This window comes from Spermophilus citellus (assembly GCF_964194105.1).
Source record: "Spermophilus citellus genome assembly, chromosome: 6".
NCBI classification, from domain to species: Eukaryota; Metazoa; Chordata; class Mammalia; order Rodentia; family Sciuridae; genus Spermophilus; species Spermophilus citellus.
Genome location: NC_138187.1, coordinates 100,393,430 through 100,418,943, shown reverse-complemented (window position 1 = coordinate 100,418,943; position 25,514 = coordinate 100,393,430). Strand labels below are relative to the sequence as shown.

At 48.8% G+C, this 25,514-nt stretch overlaps 1 protein-coding gene across 2 annotated transcripts in view; it reads right to left on the bottom strand.

Annotated features, from left to right (window-relative positions):
• The window catches only part of SIPA1L2 (signal induced proliferation associated 1 like 2), a 145,043-nt gene that overhangs the window by 55,702 nt on the left and 63,827 nt on the right, over window positions 1–25,514 (bottom strand). For both annotated transcript variants that reach the window (XM_081298625.1, XM_081298626.1), the window contains exons 2-5: window positions 19,850–21,575; window positions 6,001–6,134; window positions 4,914–5,102; window positions 770–944 (exon numbers count right to left, since the gene is read on the bottom strand). In XM_081298625.1, the coding sequence (XP_081154751.1) occupies window positions 770–944; window positions 4,914–5,102; window positions 6,001–6,134; window positions 19,850–21,329 (1,978 nt within the window). In that variant the 5' untranslated portion in view covers window positions 21,330–21,575. The remainder of the gene's footprint in view (window positions 1–769; window positions 945–4,913; window positions 5,103–6,000; window positions 6,135–19,849; window positions 21,576–25,514) is intronic.

Sequence of the window (25,514 nt, the reverse complement as noted above, 5' to 3'; positions counted from 1 at the left end):
CACTAGCTCTCAGATCCCAGACTTATCATCTACTTATCTCCTTTCAGTGAAAGAGCAGGAATTCAACATAATTTTAAATATTTGGGGGAATTAATAATTAATAATTCCCCCAAATATTTAAAATTATGTTGCCTGGTATTTCAAGTGCTGATAGCAATCTAATAATAGCAGGAAGATGAAATACACAGAGCTTCTGAGGACATCTGGAAGATACTGGACAACTCACATACCCCCGGGGGCAGAAAGCCCATATTTGAATCAGGTAGTCAATCTGGCCCTTGAGAGCTGATGTGTGTCCCACTCCAAGCAACCTGACTCAGGTCCCTGGAAAGCAGGACACCTGGCTTCCTCCTCACTGCTTCAACTCCACTGCTCAGCTCATGAATCTAGAAATGAATGAGCCCAATAACATACACCAACCAATGTGCCAATGCTCTGTCTCAGCAATGAACACAGTGCTGGTCCATGATGTGACAACACAAGGGTGTCACAGAGGTGGGTGTGCAAAAGGGGAGGACCACACTGAGATTCTTTGGGAAACATGGGGAATCTCTGCTAGTGTCACAAAGCACTAGCTGTCAGGCATGCAACGTTTGACACACACCCACTGAGAAATGAGCCCCTGCTTTCCTGAGGACAGTGAGCTCCCTGCTCACCTGAGGATATCCATACTGACCCAAGAAGCTCGGTGGGCTGCTCCTGGGGCCAAGAGCAGGCGTGCACAGGACCCCACTCAGTAGACCTGAGCTCACGCAGGCATGGAGCTTACTTTTATTGTCCAGCTGGGCGCGGTATTTAGTGAATCCTTTCAGCCGCACTCTCTGGCCCAGAAGGTCCAGGAATTCCTCAAAAGCTGGTCCCGCTGTCTCATTGTTGTACATTTCTTCCTCCGTGCTCTGTCCTGCTTTGCAATAGAGGATCCCAATCTTGTGCTGAAAACTCAGCTGAAATGGGGAGGAAATGTCATTACTTGCAAAGAGTACCAGATGAGCTAACTCCAGTGAAAACGAGAATAACAGAAGACTGGAGCTCTGTCCTCAGGAAACACAGGATGATTTTCACAAGCAAAGGAGCAAAAAAGAAGGCACAATCTCTGTATGAGGTGCTACAAAGAAGTAACAACCAGGAAACCCCAAACACAGCTGGAAAAGTGTCGGAATCCCCAGGAGATCCAACAAATGGCCAATCATGTGGGATTTGCTGGGGTTCCAAAAGGACAGGCAGTCAGGTTTGTGCTCTCAGTAAACAGGCCAGGGGGCAAATACTTGATCTCAGGCCTGCAGAGGCAGGAGAAAAGCCAAGAACTTTAGCAAGATTCCCCCTGTGGTTCTAATGCCATTTCCTTCTTTAATGTATTTGAACATTCATGGAAACATATAAGACAGGAAAGAAAAAAAAGAAGGTCTGCTAAGGAAAGATCCCAGTGGGACCTGCGATGGATGTGCATTAACAGAGAGCTGTTTGTTTCCACAGGAGTAACTCTGGTTGAATAACACGGCCACTTCTCACATCCTTCCCTGTCTGCTAAAGATGCACTGTGCCAGGAAGAGCTCCAGCCACGCTGGGCGGGCTTTTGCCCAACTGCTCCCTGTCCCCACCAGGGCGCTAGAAGCGGGGCACGCCCTCCACGGCAGGGCACAACTGTGTCTGTTCTCACAGCCTCCATTTTCCTCCAAGGAGAGCTTCCCAGTCGGGCCATCAGAGCCTCTCTCACCAGCACCTGAGCCTCAGAAAGGGACAGACAGTCAGACATGGGTCTGTCACTGTGCATATTTATCACCAAGATGTGAAGCAGAACCTTGGATCCAAACCCACAACTGCCTGTCACGTAAAACACGGCACGGTGCCCTCACTTCCAGGGCAGCACAGGTGCAGCACCTTGTCTGTACTGCCTCCCAATGACCACAAACACTGCTTGCAGTGACCTCCCTGGGTGGCAGGAACGTCCTCTGCTCATGGCCAGGCAAGTCAGTGACATGCAGTGACGGACGCCATAGCAGTGAAAGCACCAGGCCCTGGCTGGGCACCACTCAGCAGCCACAAGTTCCCCATCGCACAGTGCAGACCAGGGTCCCAGCCTCCGTGTGGGCGGGAGACGATGTGCAGAAGCTACCAAGTCAATAAAGAACTGGTTCTTTAGCAGGGTCAAGAAAAGAAATTTCCCCCAAAAATGAACAAATAAATACATAATGTTATAATAGAAATGCCTATGGCATTTCATGATAAATGTCAGGAGATCTGCCAAGATCTTACCTTAGGGACACTCTTGTGATTCACAACTGTCATACAAGCACTGATGAGTGAGTGACTGTGGAATCAGGATACTTAGTGGTAGGGTTTGGATTAGAAGTGTCCCCCTAAAAGCTCATAGACTGAAAGCAGGTCCCCAATGCAGCAAGGTTCTGAATGGGGCTTTTCAGCAATGACTGAACCATGAAGGTTGTAACCTCATCAGGATTAATCCATTTAGTGATTAATAACTTGAATGAACTCCTGGTGGTGACTGTAAGCAGATGGGTGTGGTTGGAGGAAGTGGGTCACTGCAGGCGTGGCCGTGGGAGCTGCATCTGTCCTCCGGACTCTCTTCTCTTGCTCTCCGTTTGCTGGCTGCCCTGGAAGGAGCAGGCTTCCAGTTCTGCCTGCCTGCCCTGTTTCTACCATGCAGTTCTGTACCATGATCTGAGGCCTCTGAAACTGAGAGCCAGAATAAGTCTCACCTCCCCTCAGTTGCTCTCCTCAGATGCTCTGGTCACAGCACATGCGGCATCAAGGCCCCAAGTAGCAGCTGCAGGACATAATGTTGCTAGCTGGGCTTCTCACGCACTGCTCTGAGGGTCTCACCTTTGCTGCTTGACCTTTGCTTTATTGAGCATACACCATTCTACAGGTTCTACCACTCTCCCTGCAGATACCAGCCCTAGGTGAGAGGAGGCTGCCCCTGGGCACTGCTGCAGACAAAAACACTCACTGTCACAACCTCCATGGTGTCAGGGTCCTAAATGAACGGACACACGGATGGCAGAAGAACCAACATGTGTCCCTGTCCTTTCTGCACAGGATCACAATTGGCTTCTGTAACCCAAGGCTAGAAGTATTGTGATCATTGACAAAAAACCAAGGTGATAAAAACAAAGCCTCAGATTTGTCTTGAAACTAGTCTGAATACCTAGTGGCTCAGTCCTCATATAGAGCACGCAGCCTCAGAGTGGCCCAGCTCCCCTCTGAGCAGAGCCTTTCACTGTGGCCAGGTCCCCTCCACGCACAGCCCTAACGGTGGTCCAGCTCCTCTCTGAGCAGAGCCCTCACTGTGGCCCTGTACCCCCTCGAGCACACTCTCACTGTGGCCCAGGTCCCTTCCACACACAGCCCTCACTGTGGCCTTGCACCCCCTTGAGCACAGCCCTCATGGTGGTCCAGCTCCTCTCTGAGCAGAGCCCTCACTGTGGCCCTGCACCTCCTCGAGCACAGGCCTCACTAAGGCAGAATGAAGTCTGTTCCTGAGCAATCTGCCATGTAGGTAAATAGGTGGACAAGGGCTGAGAGGCCATGAAGGGGAAGAGGGGTTGACCATAAGGAGAAACAGTCTTGCCCAGATGGCCTAGCTGGAGTACAACTCTTGTGGAGCCTGTGCTGACTGAGGGAAGGACAGCCCTGAGACACCCTCTCTACCCCTCCACAATCCATTTGCAAGACTGCTTCTAGGACATTTCCTATTCCCCACGTTCTACTAGCCACGATCAGGGTCACCATATTCTGCGCATCCTGCCACTTGAAAGGCTGACCACTCAAGTGTTCTGACATGCCAGCTTTTGCTCTTGAGACAGTAAGATCTCAGGAGTATTTGATATGAGTGTTACCATACCAGCTTCTCATTTCCAGTGTGGTGTTACCTTACCTAGAAAGACTCATATCATAGTCCTCTAAAACATGCAAAATATTTTCCTTGAGAAATTCTGGAAGTACACGTGACTACTACCTTTTAAAAATTTTAATCCTGGATTTAAAAACTAATTCACTCACTAAAATAAATCATCTGCACTCAGACACCTGCCGCTCAGTTTCCCCTACAAGTAATTTTGCATATGAAATATGAAAGACTCCTTTCCACCCACCATGCCACCATCCCAGCCTGTGCAGCACTGGTGGGCTCCTGAGCAGTGTCTATGAACATGATGGGCTCCACGTCATCCCTGCTCCTTCTTCCTCAGCCTGTGACCTCTTCTTCAGCACAACCTGCTCCGCACACAACTCCCGTTACCCTGAGCTGTCCCAGAGGAAAACCTTCACACAAGACCCTGCCCAGCATTCCAGGGCTCTACACTCTGCTTCGCCTTAGCATTACTGCCCCCATCTCGCAAGCTTCCTTCTTTGTAAAGAAACTGGAATGGTCAGGGTTCTTGAGCAGCGGCTGCCCGTGTAGCACCCGTGAACTCTACCCAAAGAGGGCTCAGCAAAAGGCCATCTCCTCTAGATTTGTACAGGTGCTCACTGCACTTCCATGTCTCCAAGTTCTCTTCCTTATTCTGCCTGGGGAAGCCCTGGTGGTCTTGGCCTCGCTGCCCCCATGGGAGAGGGACAAAGTCCCATCAGTCTTGGTCTTCCTTATGCAGTCTGGGACACCCACCTGTCAGCACTGTCCTCAGAACAGACAAGGATAAGCATAAGGGCCACCAGGCTTGCACATCATCTACTCTCAGACGAGGGATGCACTCCTGCTCGCTGGCACACACCAACAATGCAGCCAAGACGGCCGCCGTGCAGCAGCAGGTTTCTGAACTGGAGGAAGGTGTGCTGGGGAAATTGCAGAGCAGAGCTCCAAGTGTTTACAGGAAGTGGTCTTCAAAGCCGATGACGAGGACACTCAAGGTCTCATAAATAAGACACAGACTCACACACCCTCGCGCCATACTCACCCCTTGCTCGTCCAGTTTGAGCAGCTGCTCTGGGACCTTGGGGGAGCTGGAGGCCTGCCGCAGGCACTGTGTGTTCAGCTCCGGGACCACATACTCCAGCACCTCCTTGAGTGGCAGTCCCCGTGCGGTGCCGTGCCGGGCAGTGGAGGGCACAGCATCTTCCAAGATGGCGCCCCTCAGGGTTGTGAGCTGTAGGAACAGCCACCAGAGCGCAGTTAGTGCTTATTCTTGGTTATCTATATAGGGCAACACTCCACCAGGTCACCGAGAGGGATTTCATCTCATGTGTATATATCTAGCATGGATCCTAGGTCACCAGAATAGCTGCATACCCCAGGCAAGACACAGGGCCACACGTGTCCACATAAGCTGCAGGACTGGACAGGGCTCTCTCCTCCCAGATGGGTAAGTGTCCATCAAAACACACATTCCAGACAGTTAACAAGCAGACACCCCTCTGAATCCAACAGGCTAGGGACCAAAACCACAGTGCAGATGAGCTCTGACTCTGTACTACCAGTGAAGCTGCCCACTGAGCCACCACCCTGCACCAGGTGGCCATGGCAGTCTTGTAAGTGCACATTCACCACACAGTGGCTTCCGGTGTCACATTCACATGGCCATACAAAGTATGTTTGGAAATGACCAATATCAATCTTCATTAAAAAGAGTCAGGCCGGAAATTAACCTGGGTCTGCAGTGCACTGAGTGTGGGTACACAGCGCCCCTAGACTAGTGTGAGCACCGGAGAACACTCACCCATCTCAGGCCACCCAGTTTTATGTTGGATTTTAAACTAATTTTTGGTTTTGACGTGCATTATAGCCTTTGTCCTCTGTGTCCAGCCCTTTATAGGTCTTTATCCTGTTACCCATTCTACCTTGTAAGGTGGCAGCAAAATCATTGCCATTGAATATATGAGTCAGGTTTCCAAAGTTTTCACTTAGAATAACATCCTGCAACCCTTCTTCAATTACCTTAAATGTATGGTCATACACTAAATAATGCCCTCCAGGCCCTGTCTGGCTAGAGCAGTGGTGCTCTGGAGACTCAGCCTGGACAGCTGCAGGGCAGGGCAGCCTGTTACCTCGCTAGTCCTGAAAGCCACCCTGTAGTTGAACTGGGACCCTTCCTTCTCTTTGGGGTCTTCCACCTTCTCCCTCCGGATGCTGACAGCCACAGGGCCGAGGTTTTCGTCTATTCCAAAGTAGTTCTGGTGCTCTACAATGCAAGAGAGAGGTGGCATCAGGAGAGAGGACACAGGCAGCGAGGGCCCTCAGTGGCCCCTCCAATTCATGTGACAAAGAACTCCATCTCACGTCACTTCCTTTTTATCTTCCTCATTTCATTCTGCTTTTGCTAGATCAGAGCAGAAGACTCTCGGCCCAAAGCTGTGGAGGGCATGGCCGCAGAGAGTGCACCGCCCCTCCTGGCTGCTGCCCAAAGCTGGTCCCTGCTCCTCGCAGAAGCCAGACCGCACAGCACAGCCCCTTCCACCTGGGAGGAAACTTCTTGGACTGAATGAGGGCTCCTGGGGTCACCTAACAAACCATCCAGGCTGGCCAGAGTGACCCTGGTCATCAGTGGAGGAGTGAGGTCACCTTTCATTACACTGCTACTAAAACCTCTCATGTCCAGGTCAAAATCTAGCAACAGGAAATACATAAGAGGTCATGAGGTTGCTATGGTCACACCACATCTACGAATCCAATCTCTTACTAGACTCGCTTGTCAGTCATTTCTTTCCCATAAACTGCTGGTCCTTGAAGGGACCTAGAATCATACAATCCATGGCAGAAAGGAACCTGGTGCTGTCCTGCCCATCTAGCACAGGACCCTCAGGCACCAGCTTCCTGGAGGATGACTGTGACAATGACCATGTGGCCAGTCATTGGTCAGCAGTGGTAGCAAAGAATATTCTGGGAAGCAATTCTGACTCCTGAAATGGACCAGAGATGTCCATGATGGGAGCTCACCGCTCTGTGGACAGTTCTCCTGAACCCCTGGACAAGGGCTCCCGTCAGCGAGCTCTGCTGAAGGCGTTACTGTGCTTCATGCACCTGCCACACTTTATGAGGACTTCCACGGAAACAGCCAATTCTCAACACCACACAGAGGTACAGCGCAACTGCGCCAACAGGGAGCAATTACCCACGTTTATTAATGCTGCTCAAACGCGTGCCTATTTTTAGCAGCTGCTCTACTCGTTCATGTGGAGCAGGTGGCAGACGCAGACCCTCAGGTGCTTTTTGTTCACGTCTTAATGAACTGTGGAGAGCTGGTTCTCCAGGGCGCATGCTCACACAACTGACTTTTCTGCCCTCTTTGCGAACACCAATTAACCCTTCTGAATGTCACCTTACTAGCTTTGGCTAATCTTGCCTGACTTACGTTTTTAGTTACAAAAAAACCTAACAGTGAACACCAGGTACTTAGAGGAAACCCATGGTTCCCTAAAGGCTTCGGCTATGCTAACATTGCCTGCCACAAGAATTCTGGGGAGAACGTGCTACTGAGAAAGCAGAAGCAGGACGACTCCCAGTCTCACACAGAGCAACGGCCACCAGGGCACAATGTGAACGGTCCTGGGAGGCAAGTTCCACCTGGGCTGCCTAGAAACCAGCCCAGGGACTGCCGACACCATCTTCTTACAGAGCGGGTTGGCTGGAGCAGTGGACACCATGTAAGGGGCTGGAAGATGCATTACTGACTGAGCCATTAGATCTTTTTAAGGGGGACATTTCCTTCAGGTGTAGTGTATCCTCTTAAGGGCCAGGTAACTATTCTAACAAAATCCATTGAAAGCAACATTCATTAAAAAAGGCCGGGTCGGAGGCAAACTGAGCCAGGAGCAGTCATCTGCAACTTCAGTAGAAACAGTCACAGGAACAGACCACCAACACCAACATGGGCCATCTCCTGAATCTAGGTGAGTGGGGGGACCCACAGCATCACACTGTCCGTGAGAGTGCACACTGAGGCAGCCTGCTCTGCTGCCATAAACTATCCTGATGACTTCTGTGTCCCTTTGGAGACGTGTTGAGAAGAATATTCCAAAAGCAAATGACAACACAGCCAGGCACCAGGGCGCCACTGCCCCCAGGACACCACCCAGGGAGGTGGTTGCAGAATGTGCCAGGCGCCAGGCTCCAGGTTTGGTAATGCCCAAAAGACGAACCTAGAGTTTCAAAATATTTTAGGGAGAAAGAGTGAATACATAAAACCCCTTTTCATGGCAAAATTGAGAGCCCAGATCACCTGGGCAGGTCACTGCTCCTGATGCCTAACAAGTAAGAGCAGCATGCTCAGCGGAAGCCAGGGGGACAGCCGACAGACCCGCACTGCCTTCAGGGTGAGAAGCACACCTCCCTTTTACAACTGGGGTCGGGAGGTCCAGGGGAAAAGGCCTTCTATTCAGAGACAAGGCACTCCATCGAGGGCCCCCACTGACTGTCAGCGAAGATAGCGCCTATTCCCCATGTCCCCACTCACCCTCCTTTCCCAGCCTCCAACCACCTCTCAACCCAACACCGCTGCTCCACACTAGCACTCTGCCCGAGGTCTCCGTGGCACCCCGTGTCAGTCTAAGTCCCACCTTCCAGGCCAGGCCTCCCCAGGCCTGTCGCTGCGCACCCTGGACTCTCTTGCCAGGGCACCCATCTCCTTCAGAGCATCTCCCTGATCAGGTGGGGCCCCTCCTCGGGCCTCTCCTAACTTGACCACTCCATTCAACAGCCTCACTGGTCCTTTCTGATTCTGAATTTACACCCTCTGAATGAACGTCTATCATCCCACCTAAGGATTTTTAAATTTCTATATGTTGAATAACCTAAAACAGGACAATGATGCATCCCTCCCTTTATTTAAGAATTCAATTGCTCCTGACAGTGTCTTATAGCTTTCTGTCCTGTTCTTCATATCTCTGTTTAGATGCAGGCCAGGGCCCAGTGGCTGGTACAGGTGAGTGCTTCCCAGAGCTAATGTCCTGGAGAAGGGTCATCCGTTTAGTTTGGAGGTATTCAGCCCAAATAAGGGAGTGTGGTAGGCTTACTGTGTGCTGAGCTCCACTGTGGCTTCACTGTGGGAGGAGAAAGAGCCCTGTCCTTGGGCCTACTGCTAGGTGTTCTCCTGAGGGAGGGAACTCTAGTGCACCTGGCTACCAGCTTGTGCCTCCAGGCTTGGCTTCCTACCACCCACCTACTCTTGGCTTAGCTCCGTGACCTTCTTTAACTCAGCACCACCTCTTAAAATGCACATGTAATACACAATCCCTGCTGTCCTGCAAGCTGAAAGCAGAGGTGCTCCTGACAGAAAAGCCAAACCAGAACAAAAAGCGATTCTATCACCAGCAGTCCTTCAGGGGTCTGGAACCAACACGAAGGAGACTCACTGCCAATCCCAAATGCTGCCTGTCCAGCAGCCACCTCCACTTGCTCCTGCCATGGGTCCTGTGTGTGCGTTAGTGGTTCTGAAGTTACTATTAAACCAAACAAGTAATCATTTCACTAAGTCTATCAGAAATTATATGTAAAAAATAATTGGGAAGCCCAAAATTTGTGTATTACTTCTAATTGTTTTCCCCCTATATGTAATCTAATTCCTTTCTCTTGTGACTCTTAAAATATCTCCTTATTCTGTATTTTAGGCATTTTCATTATAACGTGCCTTGGTGTGGATCTGTTGTGATTTTGTACATTGGGTGTCCTGTAAGCCTCATTTTAAAATTTGTTCTTAATGTTTGGAAATTTTTCTGATATTATTTCATTGAATACATTGTTCATTCTTTTGGTTTGGAACTCTATGCCTTCCTGTATCCCAATAACTCCTAAATTTGGTCTTTTCATGCTATCCCACATTTCAAAATGAAAAGAAAATGGATGCCAACCAAAAATCTTATATCCAGCAAAATTAAGCTTTATATTTGATGACAAAATAAAAACCTTCCATGATAAACAAAAAAGAATTTACAACTAGAAAGCCTGCACTATAGACATCCTTGGCAAAATATTCCATGAGGAGGAAATGAAAAACAATGATGAAAATCAGCAGAGGGAGGGATTACACTAAAGGAAAAAAATCAATCAAAGGAGAAACCAAATCAAGTTAGATACCAAAAATAAACAAAAATAGCTGAAAATAAAAATTATGTCTCAATAATAACCCTGAATGTTAATGGCCTAAATTCACCAATCAAGGCACAAACTGGCACACTGGATTTTAAAAAGACCCAACAATATGCTGCCTCCAAGAGACTCATCTCATAGGAAAAGACATCCACAGACTGAAGGTGAAAGGTTAGGAAAAAACATACCATTCACATGGACCACGGAAACAACAGGGGTCTCCATCCTCATATCAGATAAAGTAGACTTCAAGCCTAAGTTAATCAAAATGGATAAAGAGAACATTTCATACTGCTTAAAGGAACCATAAACCAACAAGACTTAACAATTATAAATATATATGCCCCAAATAATGAAGCATCTATGTTTATCCAACAAACTTCTCAAGTTCAAAAGGGTCAAACAGACCACAACACAATAATTCTGGGTGACTTTAACACACCTCTCTCACCACTGGACAGATCTTCCAAACAAAAGCTAAACAAGAAACTACAGAACTCAATAATATAGTCAATAACTTAGATTTAACTGACATATATAGAATATTACATCCATCAACCAGTGAATACACTTTCTTCTCAGCAGCACATGGATTCTTCTCTAAAAATCATATACTATGCCACCAAGCAACTCTTAGCAAATACAAAAAAGTAGAGATAACTATTCAGCATTCTATCAGATCACAATAAAATGAAATTAGAAATCAATGATAAAATAAAAAATAAAAGCTACTCCAACACCTGGAGACTAAATAATATGCTATTGAATGAATAATGGGTTATAAAAGACATCAAAGAAGAGATTAAAAAATACTTAAAGATAAATGAGAACACTGATACAACACTAAAATCTCTAGGACACTATGAAGGAAGTACTAAGAGGAAAGTTCACTGCATGGAGTTCATTCCTTAAAAGAAAAAAAAGGCAACATATAAATGACCTAACCTTACATCTCAAAGCCCTACAAAAAGAACACATCAACACCAAATGCAGTAGAAGACAGGAAATAATTAAAATCAGAGCTGAAATCAATAAAATTGAAACAAAAGAAACAATTGACAAAACAAAAAGTTCTTTGAAAAAATAAATAAAATTGATAAACCCTTAGCCATGCAACAAAGAGAAGGAGAGAGAAAACTCAAATTACTAACATCCATGCTGAAAAAGGAAATATCACAACAGACACCACAGAAATACAGAAGATAATTAGAAATTATTTTGAAAACTTGTACTCCAAAAAAATAGAAAATATCAAAGGCATCAACAAATTTCCAGAGTCATATGATTTACCCAGGCTGAACCAGGATGATACATACAATTCAAACAGATCGATTTCAAGCAATGAAATAAAAGATGCCATCAGAAGCCTACCAACCAAGAAAAGTCCAGGACCCGATGGATGCACAGCCGAGTTCTACAAGTTCTTCAAAGAAGAACTAATACCAATACTCCTCAAATTATTTCATGAAATAGAAAAAGAGGAAACACTTCCAAACTCATTCTATGAGGCCAATATCACCTTGATTCCAAAACCAGGCAAAGGCACATCAAAGAAAGAAAACTTCAGACCAATATCTCTAATGAACATAGATTCAAAAATTCTCAATAAAATTCTGGCAAATGGAATACAAAACATATCAAAAAAATCATGCACCACAATCAAGTGGGATTCACCCCAGGGATGCAAGGTTGGTTCAACATATGGAAATCAATAAATGTAATTCATCACATCAACAGACTTAAAGAAAAGAATCATATGATCATCTCAATAGATGCAAAAAAAGCATGACAAAATACAGTACCCCTTCATGTTCAAAACACTAGAAAAACTAGGGATGACAGGAATATATCTCAACATTGTGAAAGCTATCTATGCTAAGCCCCAGGCCAACACCATTCTAAATGGAGAAAAATCGAAAGCATTCCCTCTATCAGGGATGCCCTCTATCACCACTTCTATTTAACAAAGTCCTTGAAACTCTATACAGAGCAATTAGACAGATGAAAGCAATTAAAGGGATATGGATAGGAAAAGAAGAATTCAAAACTATTACTATTTGCAGACGATATGATTCTATACCTAGAAAATTTAAAAACATCCTAAAACTTCTAGAACTAATAGATGAAATCAGTAAAGTAGCTGGATATAAAATCAACACCTATAAGTCAAAGGCATTTCTGTACATAAGTGACAAATGCTCTCAAAGAGAAACTAGGAAAACTACCCCATTTACAATAGCCTCAAAAAGTAAATAAAAATACCTGGAAATCAGTGAAAGACCTCTACATTGAAAATAACAAAATACTAAAGAAAGAAATTAAAGAAGACCTTAGAAGATGAAAAGATCTCCCTTGTTCTTGGATAGGCAGAATTAATATTGTCAAAATGACCATACTACCAAAAGCACTATACAGATTTAAGCAATTCTAACCAAAATCCCAATGATATTCCTCATAGAAAATAGAAAAAGCAGTCATGAAATTCACTTGGAAAAATAAGAGACCCAAAATAGCTAAAGCAATCCTTAGTAAGAAGAGTGAAGCAGGAGGCATCACTATACCAGATCTTAAACTATACTACAGAGAAATAGTAACAAAAATGGCATGGTATTGGCACCAAAATAGACATGTAGACCAATGGTACAGAATAGAGGACACAGAGACTAACCCACATAAATACAGTTATCTTATATTAGACAAAGGCACCAAAAACATGTAGGAGAAAAGATAACCTCTTCAACAAATGGTGCTAGGAAAATTGGAAATCCATAGGCAGCAGAATGAAATTAAGTCCCTATTTCACACCATGCACAAAATTCAAATCAAAGTGGATCAAGGACCTAGGAGTTAAACCAGAGACCCTGTGCCTAACAGGAGAAAAAGTAGGCCCAAATCTTCCTCATGTCAGATTAGGCCCCAACTTTCTTAATAAGACTCCTATAGTGCAAGAAATAAAATCAAGAATCAATAAATGGGATGGATTCTAACTAAAAAGCTTCTTTTCAGCAAAAGAAACAATCAGTGAGGTAAACAGAAAGCCTACAGAATGGGAGCAAATTTTTGCCACACTAACATCAGATAGATGTTAGTAAATATATAAAGAACTCAAAAATCTTAATACCAAAAAAAAACCTCAATTAATAAATGGGCCAAGACACTTCTCAGAAGAAGATATACAATCAATCAACAAATATATGAAAAAATGTTCAGGGCTGGGGGTGTGGCTCAAGCAGTAGCGTGCTTGCCTGGCATGTGCACGGTGCTGGGTTCGATCCTCAGCACCACATACAAATAAAATAAAGATGTTGTGTCCACTGAAAAACTAAAAAATAAATATTAAAAAGAAATTCTCTTTAAAAAAAAAAGAAAAAATGTTCAACATCTCTGGCAATTAGAGAAAAGCAAATCAAAACTACTCTAAGATTTCATCTCACTCCACTCAGAATGGCAGCTATTAAGAATACAAATAATAAGAACAGTTGATGAGGATGCAGGGAGAAAGGAACACTCATACAGAGCTGGTGAGATTGCAAATTAGTGTAGCCAGTACGGAAAGCATACAGAGATTCCTTGGAAAACTTGGAATGGAACCACCATTTAACCCAGCTATCCCACTTCTCAGTTTATACCCAAAGGACTTAAAAACAGCATACTAAGGCACACAGCCACATCAATGTTTATAGCAGCACAATTCATAATAGCTAAACTGTGGAACCAACCTCGATGCCCTTCATCAAATGAATGGATAAAGAAAATGTGGTATACATATATACACAATGGAATATTACTCAGCATTAAAAAGATAATAGAATCATGGCATTTGCAGGTAAATGAATGGAGTTGGAGAATATAATGCTAAGTGAAGTTAGCAAAACCAAAGGCCAAATGTTTTCTCTGATACGTGGACGCTGATACATAATGGGGGTGGGTGGGGAGCATGGGAGGATTAGATGAACTCTAGATAGGGCAGAGGTGAAGGAGAAAAAAGGAGCGGGCAGTGGGGTAGGAAAGGCGATGGAATGCGATGGACATCGTTACCCTAAGTGCATGTAGGAGACATGAATGGCATGACTCTTCTTTGTGTACAACCAGGGACACGAAAACTTGCGCTCTGTATGTGTACCATGAATTGAAATGCATTCTGCTGTCATGTATAACAAATTAGAATAAATAAGTAAATAAAAGAAAATCTGCGGCATTACAGAAAAATTAAAAAATGGTTAAAATATTAAGCATTTTTTACATAAGGCAACTTACTTCCTTCCGACCAACCAGGTGACACAGCTAAGTCCCCGTGTTACAAACAGGACAGGGCTGAGAGGTGAAGCAACTTGGTCAAGGTTCCCATCTGGGGTGGCTGCTGCCCACGGTCAGCCTGGTTCTAGCTGCTCTCATGAAGCAGCCCCGGGGGAGAGGCTCACTTGCAGGGCTCGGCTGCATTGATGAATGCAGGCGAGGGGGCACTGCTGGGATGAGCTTCCTGGAAGCTGGGGACGGTATCCTGCAAGAGGCCACTTTAAGGAAATCGAGAACAGTAGAGACTGGAGAGGGAGGTGTCCTTCACTGGGTTTCCTCAGGGGCCCATGTCTCTACAGCCTCTGCTCAGGAGGAAGAAGGAAAACTGGGAAGATGTGGGAAGGGGAAGGCCCTGGAAGCCCACCCATGGCTTCCTGCACCCCAGGGGCTGGGGCCAAGTAAGTGCCTGTGCACACAGGGTGGGTTTACTAGGCTTGTGGTGCTGAGATCTGCGCTCAGAAGAACCCCGGCCAGGCTCCAGCACCAGTTCCCCCTGCTCCAGGACTAGCTGAGGACTTTCAGGCCAGGTCAACAGGCCTAGTGGTGCTTGGCCCTTCATGGGGTCCTACATGCTGTAGTGGATACACAGCCAGGCCCCAACTGCACCCTGCAGGAGAAGGCACAGCGTTTCTATATCACCCGCATGGCCCACAGGGATGAGTCCCACGTGCAGCTGGGCAGTCACCAGGCTAGGAGCCCCCAGGACTCAATGGGACCTCTGTTTGTGACAGCAATACTGGCTAGGAGAGAAGCTAAGCGTGGAGGCGATTATGTCCTCTGAGGGAAGATTTTATTTCTCAGAATAGTCCCATTGTTAGATGGCACTCCGTTCAACCGTGTGAATTTAATAGTGTCCAACTCCCTATTAATTTTTGTCAGTGACTGTATAAAACAGGAAGAAAGAAGCCACCAGGCATGAAACTCAAAGCATGCGCCAGTCAGCAGTGAGACCCATCTGTATGTAAAGGTGTGCTCCGTCCTGCAGCTGCCATCTCAGGGACACAGGAGGGACTGTGCTTGGAAAGGGTGGCTGCACCATCGGATTTGTTCCCTGGCCACCCCACGTACTGCTCTGCTTCTCCCCATCTCTAAACCATTCAAACAAATGGCCACCCTTTGAAGCCTGCACCAGTGGGTGAGCAGTGGTCTCTTCCCAGGGAGAACCATTACCTGTTAGAGAAACCCTGCGGCAAACTGTGTAGCAGGCAGACGCCAGCCCGAGTTCAAGGACTCTCCCAAAAGCTTCTGGGATTGAATCCAGGTGCACATGCCACCCTGAGTGGTACCTGAGTACCAAGGACGCCCCCCAGGCCTCTGATTCCCAGGAGTGTGGACCTCCAACTAAAAGTTATAACAGACACTTGTGTCTAATGGCAAAAGATAATCCCAGCCACAAAACAGAAGCTGGCGCCACAAAGGCAAGAGGGCCGCTCCCCAGTTCCAGGGGAGCCTTCTGTTCTCAGTGGCTCCTGGAGCAGATTGGTGGGCACTGTCCTGCAGTGAGGGGCTAACACGGCGAAGGCTAGTGCTGAAGAAGAGGGCTCAAGAGAAGCCATGTGAGGACGCAGGGCTGGGAACAGCAGAGCTGAAGCGCTCCCAGAAAGGAAGCCTGGAAAGATCCAGCACCCTCATGGACCCCCCAAAGGGACCTACTCACAGTGAGGTGGGGCCCCAGAGCATAAGGGCTCGCACCCTGGAGCAGAAAGGGACCCAAGAGGGCTGGGCCTGCAATACTGTGGAACGACAGGGCTGCGGCTCCTGTGGGGCCTCATTGCACTGGGCAGCAGCTAGAAACGTTTTTCTGGAAGGTTCTTGCAAAAAGAATCCTGAGCTGCCCTGGGCCCAGAAGTCCAGGGAAGCCACTAAGGCACAGGTAGATGAAGGAGGTCCTCTGGGACACACTGTTTTGTAGCCAACACAGAAACACAATCTCAGCTTCAAAGCTGGGCACACAGGAGCCCTGGCAAGCTCCCGTAAGGGACCCTGTGAGAGCTGCAGACCAGGCCTGTTTCTTCTCATGGACTTGTTAGGGGAAATCCCCAGAATGAATCTGGCAGAAAGGCTGACTTCAGAGTCATTCAGGGAGCTTGGAACCTGTTCACACAGGACACCCTAAACCATGTCCCCAGCTGTGCTACCTCCTCATGCAGGTCTCACCGAGGCTCAGGAGGAATGGTGGCAGAGCGTGCTCAGTAAAGCTGACATGAAAAGTAAATGCTGCCCTCACCTCCTGCACCCCACAGTGAGCCTGCGGTGCAGCGCAGGAAGGAGCCACAACTGCTGTCCTAGGCCTCCCCTGTCTGAAGCCACAGTGGAGGGGAGCTTGTGGGAACCCTAAGGTGGTTCAACAAAGCCATCACCAAAGGCCCATCTGCAGGGAAAAGGCCAGGGCAGCGGGTACGATGGGCTTTCCCCTAGAGCTTGTCCCATGTGGCAGCGCTAGCGCACCAAGGCTCAGGAGGAAGCGTGAGGGCCTTGACACCTCGCACCTTGACACGCACGATGTCCAGCTGTCCTGCACAACAGGCCCAGCACATGACCCTGCCGCCCAATTCTGGGCATGTGGATGCTCGAGGTCTGATCTACTTGCCACCCTCTGTACCACAAGGCATAGCTCAGAGCAGAGAGGACCACATCTTCACCAGGGGCTCCCTTAGAAGAACAGCAGGGCAGCAAATGGCCACTGACAGCAGAGGAAGGGACAGGACCTATTGCAACTCTGCTCCCCAAGCCCTTTCACTGAAGGCTACAGGGGTACCTGCCTGGACAAGCCACAATGCATGCAGCTCACAGTGGCAAGCCATGGCCCCCACAAATCCCTAGGGAGCCCCGAGGATGCCCTGCCACAGATAGCAGCCCTTCCACACCACAGGCCTCTAAGGAGCAGCTGCCTTATTGAAGTTCACACCTTAAACATCTCCCAGAGATCGGGAGCCATATCATACTTTTGAAATGTACTTACACAGAGAACACAGGACAAATAAAACGTGTTCAGAAGGAATCAAAAGACCTCGGGAAGCCAGTTTCTGAAGAGAGGCACTCAGTGCTGGGAAGGGACGAAGCACAGCAGGAGGCATCTGCCACACAGCAGCAGGACCAGTCTGGGCCAGGCGTCCCAAGACTCCAGAGCCTGCAGACAGAAGAGCCCCACCAGCTGCATGACATGGCTGGGAACGGGGTGAGGCCACCATGGGCTGCTGCTCTGGAGGTGGCCTCGGCCTAGGCACCTGACTAATTGGGAACCAGGAACCACATAGAGACCAGACGAAGCAGGAGACCTTCAATCACACTGGGCACACGGCTGCACTGGAGCATGGGTCGTGGGTCCCTCCTGGCCCAGTACAGAGCCACAGAACCCTGCAGACAAGCATTCCCCACTCCTGCAGGCCTCACAGAGGAGGCCCGGGTTGGGGCCTCAGCCAAGCCCTGGCCCAGAGAGGATCACCTCGGCCCTGGACGTCTGTGTCTACCTGTCCTGAGTCATAGGCATCTCCACAGATTCTTCTTTGAAGCTTATTAATTTTTTATTTCACATTCCAATCTAACAAGTCTGATGTCATTTCCAATGCCCTCAAAAATTATAAGTAAATCAGAAAAAGCAAAAGAAATGTCACTTGCAGAGGAAGAGTCATCAGGAAGTCATAGATCACCCTCAATAAGTACAACTAAAATGCACCAACTAAAAAATGTGGAAAAAGTATGTTGACTTTAAAAAAATTTTTTTAAAGGTGATAGATCAGAATTTAAAAGAATAATGACAAAGAGCAATCACAGGAGCAGGGAGAGCACCTAGCAACCAGAGACCCCTGGAGCATTCCTAAGGACACAATCAACCCAAAGGAGGTGACCCGGTCAACATCAGCTCCTTGTTCCAAATGCACTTTGGGACGTGAGAAAGAGTCACTGGCACCAAGCATGTGCAGAATGTCGACGCATGCGGAACTGGCATGTTCTGGCATCAGCCACCTGGGGATCTTGAGCATGAGAAGCCTAGAAGCCTCGACCTCACAGTCAGCACTGGAAGCCGCAGTTCGTCAACAAAAGCAGCCTTCACAAGAAGCCCACTGCTCCAGGGCCTCCCTTTCTGGAAGCGACCGACTTCCCCCAGAGACCAGCCTTGAGTCACACCTGGGCTGCCCGTGTCATGGCTCATTACTGCACAGGCCGAGGACAGGCCAAAGGTTCCTGGGCTCCGCCACTGGAACACAGCACAACAGTGAGCACCGCCGCAGAAGGGCCACAGTGAGACCAAGACTGTGGCAGCACACCACTTCTGGGCACAGTGACCACTGTGTCACAGGGCGAATGTCAGCTTGCTCAGCTGTGCTGCTCACCCAGCTTCGTGACCGTTTCTGACCTACGTGACCTAGCGAAAGCGTGGTGATGGTGATAGGCGACATCAATACGCAGAAGGGGGAAACAATGTTATAACTGCAACTTATCTGGCAAATGACTTTTCCCACTCTGGTCATCCCTGGGGAAAGGGTCCATGTGACTGCAGGGCTGTAAGGGGCCCAAGGCCCTCCTGAGGTCTGAGTGACACTAACCCCTAGCAAGGGAAGCCCCCAGAGTCCAAAACTGCAAGTACTCAGAACAGAGCATTGCTAGGGACGAGGGCTCTGCCAGGCAGCACCTGTGGGCAGAGGGGTGGCAGGTGGAGACCAACAGACAAGTAGAACCCCGAGAAAGAAGGAAGGGGCTGAGGGGCCCACTGCACCAAGCAGGAGGACATGGGAAACCCACGTGCTACTGCCAGGTGCTCTGCCACCCGTGGAACCCAATAATCAAGGACACTAGTGGAAGGCCAAAGACTCTAGATCCCTCTGCAGGAAGTACCCTTCCAGCCTAAAGATGCAAACAAAAGCAAAATAATTCATTTTACCTGGGACTGACGAGTTTTAAAAACAATACCACCAGGGAATTGTTTCTTAATATATGAATCATAGAACTACAAAGAAACTCCACCTGTCTATCATGCTAACCCACATGTCCTTTCAACAGGGTCTGGCATGTCCAGTACATAAAGCAACATGGTGGAAGCAAAATACAGGGAAGACAGGAGTGGGAAAAGCCACAGAACTGTCCACACACAGAACCTGTCAGGGAAGGCTTATTAAAAGGGTGAGGAGTAAGTTCAGTTTGACAGATGTGATGCGCACAGACGGGAAGGGACAGGCAGGGCGAGACAGAGATGGAGTGAGACAGAGAGGCCGAGATAAGACAGAGCAAGACACAGAGCAACAGTCACACAGAGTGACAGAGACAGAGTTACAGAGTTACAGAGAGAGAGAGAGAGAGAGAGACAAGGGACAGAGAAAGAAGGCACTTCCACACTGGGGATCGTTAATCAGCGAAGGCAGAGCTGGGTTTCCAAATCAGCAACAAGGACTGAGGCAAGGATGAGCCCAGGCCCAGTGGGCCGGTCTTCCGAACCCTGAGGGACCTGCTCCAATGCAAAGCAGGCCACACTGGCCTAAGGACTCACCCCGAGCACACCGCAGCCAGCCGGGCTCCTACCTTTCCCATAGAAGAACTTGCGGTAATAGTAGGCCCCGAGGTCGACATGCTCTATGATGTAGCGCTTGACCTTCTCCCTGTGGACAGGCTGGTTTTCCCGTGGCACCTCCAAGACGGAGACGCCTGCATTGGTGCAGTGGGAACTCAGGGAGGACTCAAAGGAGCAGCTTTCACTGGAGCCCAGAGAGGCTGAGCTGGCTCGAGACAGTGCAATGCGCCGGTCGCCCTCCCCGCCCGTCTCGTTTCTGAAGTAAGGGCAGCTGAGAACCAGGTCATTGCTCTTCCCATCCCCCTCGTCAGCGTCCAGGTTCTCCTTCGAGTTGAGGTCCTCCTTGCTGCCCAGAGGGGACTCGCAGCCGCCCGCCTGGCCTGCAGGCGCCTGGGTCTGCGAGGCGGCCGAGGCCCCCGTGGTAGTGTTCTTCCGTCTCCCCACGTTGGCCCTGGTAGCCATGGCTTCATTGATGTTGAACAGGACACTCTGCACGTCATAATGTGCGAAGCACCGCTGGCAGTTCCAAGGGCGGACAACCCTGTCCAGGCGGCCATCTTCCAGGTCAGACACAAACTTGAAGGTCTCATGCTCACTCTTGACGGTCCGCAGCTTCCGAAAGAGGGAGGTTTCCACCGACTCTGATTTCAACCTGCGCTTGAAAGGCTTGTCCCTGTCCCTCCCCACCAGGAGCGCACTGTCCACATAGTCCAATCCTGAGATGCGGACAAATTCTCCCCGAGAAATCTGAGCTGCTGCTTGCAGGCTGGGGGAGATTGCAGAGTCACAGGGAAAAAACTCAGGAAACCCAAGTGGGACCATTGCTTTGGGGTCATAGTTGTCCATGCGATAGCCTCGCAGCATAGCAAAGAAGCTTTCTCCAGAGAGGCCCTGCCTGTCGATGGACGATGTGCTTCCATACTCCCTGTGCAGGGCTGCCCCAGTGTTGGGGTTGACCGCACGCTGGTCCAAGACATCCTCGGCATCGATGTCACTAATGGTGACATCACTGTTGCTTCTCTGCCTTATGGGGTGCAGCCCTCTTTGGGGAGAATGAACAAAGATGTCTCCGATGGTGTACTTGGCCTCCACCAAGCCCAGGTCAAGCTGCTCCCCCTGCTGCCCCTCGCTCTGGTCACTCTGCCCATTCTGCAGAATGGATGTCACACTCTCGTGGCTGCTCTGAGACCGGCTGTCCCATAGTGTCTTGCAGGGTGGCTCCTTGGGGCAGTCCTTTTTAGGTGGCCACTCAGACACTCTGGCTCTAACGCCCATTTTGGGCATGGCTGGGGTACTGCTGGCTGATCCACCACCACTCTCGCTGGAACTCGAGGCATTCAAGGAAGCAGCAGGTCCCATGTTGCCATTAATGGCTTTAAATTTCCGAGCAAAATAATCATCTGACTGCATGATTCTAGGAGGGCCCGTGAACTGGGAAGGGGCTCTGCCAAGCTTGGGCTTCTCTGCTGGTGGCTGTCTTGGGTCACTCATGTCCAACCTGGTGAGAAGCTGAGCGTCACCAGTAAGACTGCTGTAAACCTACATCCACTGCCATTTGCAACTCTAGAATACAGGCACATAAAAGCCTGGACTATTTTCTCTTCGTCACCAAAAGCAATCAACGTCCTTTGAGTCTAGTTTCTCCAAGCCAACCCACTTCTCGGCTGTTGACAACTCGGTTGCCTCTACTTTTCAACAGCATTCCTCCAGACAGCTGACCAGGGGTATTCTCTTCACCTACGTCAAGATAGGAAACAGACATTAGCATTGATGAAGCTCAGGGTCAACAGGTTCTGTGGTCTGGCTTCTTTCCTTCTGCTCCTGCTTCTGCCCACATCAATTCCCCTGAACTGTCAAAACCTCAGGTCTCCACAGAGCTACTGCCACCTCTCCTCTCTGGAGCACTGTTCCCTGAGAGGGTGGCCAGAAGCCACACACAGAGCCTTCCATGCACTCAAGGGCCTTCCTAGGATGCCTGCAGTCACACGTTCTGGGGCAGACCTAGCATGAATGTGAGAACCAGGCTGTGTAGACACACAGCCCACACTCCACGGTCCTGCAGTACCTGTCAATCCAACAGTGTTCCCCTCTCCCACCACGGCTGACCCACACTCTAGGCCAGCAGCCTTGCCCCTCAGCCCCAGCCATGGTGACATCACACAGCCCAGCCTAATGGCGGCCACCCTGACAGGCTGCGTCGGTTGCGAGAGCAACAGCAGTCATGGGTGCAACATTCCGTGTGGGCCAACACCAGGCACTGGCAAGGCCTTTTCCTACCCACCACTCATGGTCAAATCGCATCTCAGAGACCCCCAAGAGTGGGAGGGGTCCTTAGGGATTTGGCATTTCAGAGTAAGTTTCGTATGTCCCACAATCGTTTTGTCAAACGTGCTGGATAAAACAAAAGACACCTGCAAGTCGTTAACTCTGTGGCTGACCTGGCAGAAACAATGTGATCAACTCTTCTTTGAAAATGTTTTTCTTCTCATTTATTCTGTCTCTGATGAGACAAAATATTGATAGGTATTTTATATTTTCCCAGCACACGTATGACAGTCTAATTCAGAAGAGAAACTCTACCTCTTCTGAAAACAGCAACGCTAAGAAAGACGTGATCAAACCCGTTTCCCTTGCCTCTCCAAGTGTGAGGAACGCTGCAGTTCAGCTGGAAGCCGAGACCCCCGACGCCCAGTGGTGGGTGGACCAGGACAGTAGCCCTCCCCTCGGTAGGAAAGTTTCAGTGTGGGCATGACCCACGCGGTTTCACAGCAGGGGCCTGGAATCGTGTAGACACACAGCCCACACTCCCATGCGGAGCATCCAGGCCGACGCAGGGTGACGGAATTTCCTACACAGTGCAGCCATTATGAGATGCATCCCTGGAAATGGAGACAGTGACAACAGAAGAACAAGAGAACAGCCCTCCGTCTTCTGGAGCATGTCTGATTCACTGGGCTCGGATTCCACAGAGCCTACCAACTCTGCTGCCCAACTCTGCTGCCCAACTCAAGGTGGACCACAGACCTAGCATGAACGTGAGAACCAGGAACTCCAAGAGAACACTCTAGGACCCTGGACTTGGCTGTGGCGCCACAAGCACAGGCAACAGCAAGAAGCAACTGTAACTGGACTTCATAAAAATCAAACCTTGGCGGTCAGCAGAGCTGAGTGAGAAGGCAGGAGGGGGTGGCACTGGTGAGCCGTGTGAAGCTAAGGCCTCAGCGGGAGCCATACCGCGTGCCCCCACGCTCATACCAGGCCCTGCTGGCACCCGCAGAGCAGTCCTGTGGTGCTGGACACCGGGAAGGCTGCCTGGGTGGTCACATCTGGCCAAGTAGCCCATCGACACACCCCCAACACAGCTCCCCTTGACCTCAAGACTCTCCCCACCTCTGAACTATAGCACGGAGCATGCAGGCTGTGACTCATGGAACGAATCTATCCTAACAGGGAGTGCCACACACAAATTCTACAACTGTGATTTATACCCATGAACACACGAGGCATGATGGGTAGCCTCCGATACACGGTCCCACAGCGGTGTATGCCCAGACCCACACCCCGCAGCCAGACCCATGCGGCACACCTTGGGCCCTCTGGTCCCAGGCAGAAGAAAGAGTTCCCCAAAGGGTTCAAAGGGCCCCAAGCCAGGCGCCAATGGAAAGCACACCAGCACCTGGGAACACAGGGATAGGAGCCTCCAAAGCTGCCATGTAGTGTCTGTGAGCCTCTCCGCTTAACCCAGTCTCCCTCCTGAGTGTCTGGCTTCAGCTCAAACTACATCAACATTTCCATTATAAATCTGTTTTCACATTTTCCTGGTTTGATTGAAAAACATGTTAGTATGAAACACAAGCATAAGTTTGAATTTTAATGCTTTTTATCGGCAAAATGGTTTTTCTACAAAATCAAAACGTCAGGAAGCAAGTCTGAGAAAAACAAAGCTTCTGTAGAAAATTCTTCAGATATACATTTTATATCCTCGGTTCTCAAGCACAATTTGTTCTCTATTTAGGTCAGTTACTGTCCACCTGAAGGACTGGCATTCACCTTGCACCTCGGTCCCACATCACTGCAGGGTCTTCTCCAGGTTTTCGTCCACACATTACGCCTCACGGAGAGGAACTCTGAGTGAGCCTTCCTCCAGCAAGTTCCTCATGATGCGTGCATTATAAATATTGAAAAGCAGCAAAGAATTCCTACCAGTAACTAGGGCTGCTGATTTTATATACATTGAACAGAACCTTGAGATGCTCCACAGAAAAGAGATTCAATGTCCCATCAAAATTACAAACGTTGACATTTCAAGGGACTTTCTCCTGAGGGGCAGGTTCTGCAGCCAGGCAGGACAGAATTCGCAGAAGCAAAGGGCCACACTGGGGACTAACCTGGTGAGACAACCTCCAGCCCCTCGGTTGGTCAAGGAGAGCAGGGAAGCTGCTCCAAGAGAGTGAGGGCCAAGATAAGCCAGCGTTGCCTACAAAGCCGTGCCCCTGTGACCTAAGACTGCCCTGCACTTCCCCAAGTCTCTCTCCATCACCACACAGCTTCTTCTCTGTGGCCACCAGGCAAAACATTCTTCCCAACATCTCATATGCTGATGTTGCTCAGATATAAAACACGGTGGATATAAAACACGGTGAGGAAAGCTGGAGAGAATCTAACTTAACCCAGGAGCTCAGGGACAACCTTGGCCACACTCTCGCTCCAAGGGCGAAATGACAGCTCCCAGGCTCTTGGACTACTGCCATGGGTGCTGCTTTCCTCTCACCTCTTCAGACATCAATCACAGAGCCTAGGAACTGAAAGCAGGCTTGGGGCAAACAGGCCCAGAAACTGCTCAGAGCGCCATCATACGTCTCCAAGAGGACCAGTCGGGGGTGGCTGCGCCAAGTCAGTGTTGTTTACGCATTGACTGGAGATGTCTTGAGCTCAGAACTGCACCTCCAGGAGTGATCCCACTCCAGAGGCAGGGAGCAGAAGCCCCCTGCCTGGAAACTCACTACAAATGCCACTGACATCAAAAGCCTATTCATGTCCAAATACTTAACAATACTGATGGCTCAAGTTCAATGCCAGCCTCAGTAACTCAGTGACAACTTTGTGTCAAAATAAAAAAGGCTAGAGCGGTAGTCCCATGGTAAAAGCATCTCTGGATTCAATTTCCAGTAACCCCCACCCCCCAAAAAAAGGCTTAAAGAATATGCTTTAAACTGGGCGCTGTGGTGCAAGGCTGTAATCCCGGTGGCTCAGGAGGCTGAGGCAGGAGGATTCTGAGTTCAAAGCAGCCTCAGCAACTTAGTGAGGTCCTAAGAAACTGTCTCTAAGTAAAATACACAAAAGGGCCGAGGATGTGGCTCAGTGGTTAAGTGACCCTGGGTTCAATTCCGAGTATCCAAAAAAAAAAAAAGTGCTTTAATTTGGATGGTTCCACTATGCTGTTCTATCCTGTACCAGTACTATCTCATAACTCCATTGCGTGTGCAGTTAGCTGTGCCAAGCACTCAGTAATGAAGATCGGCTCATTTCTCAGAACAGAGCCCATTCTGAACAAGAGAATTAAGAAATATTCACATTCACACACGTACGTAGCTCACCAACGGCACAAGAGAAGAACGTCAGAGCAACCCAAGGACTGCTGTGGACGGTCAGTCTTCCATCTGTACATTAAACACA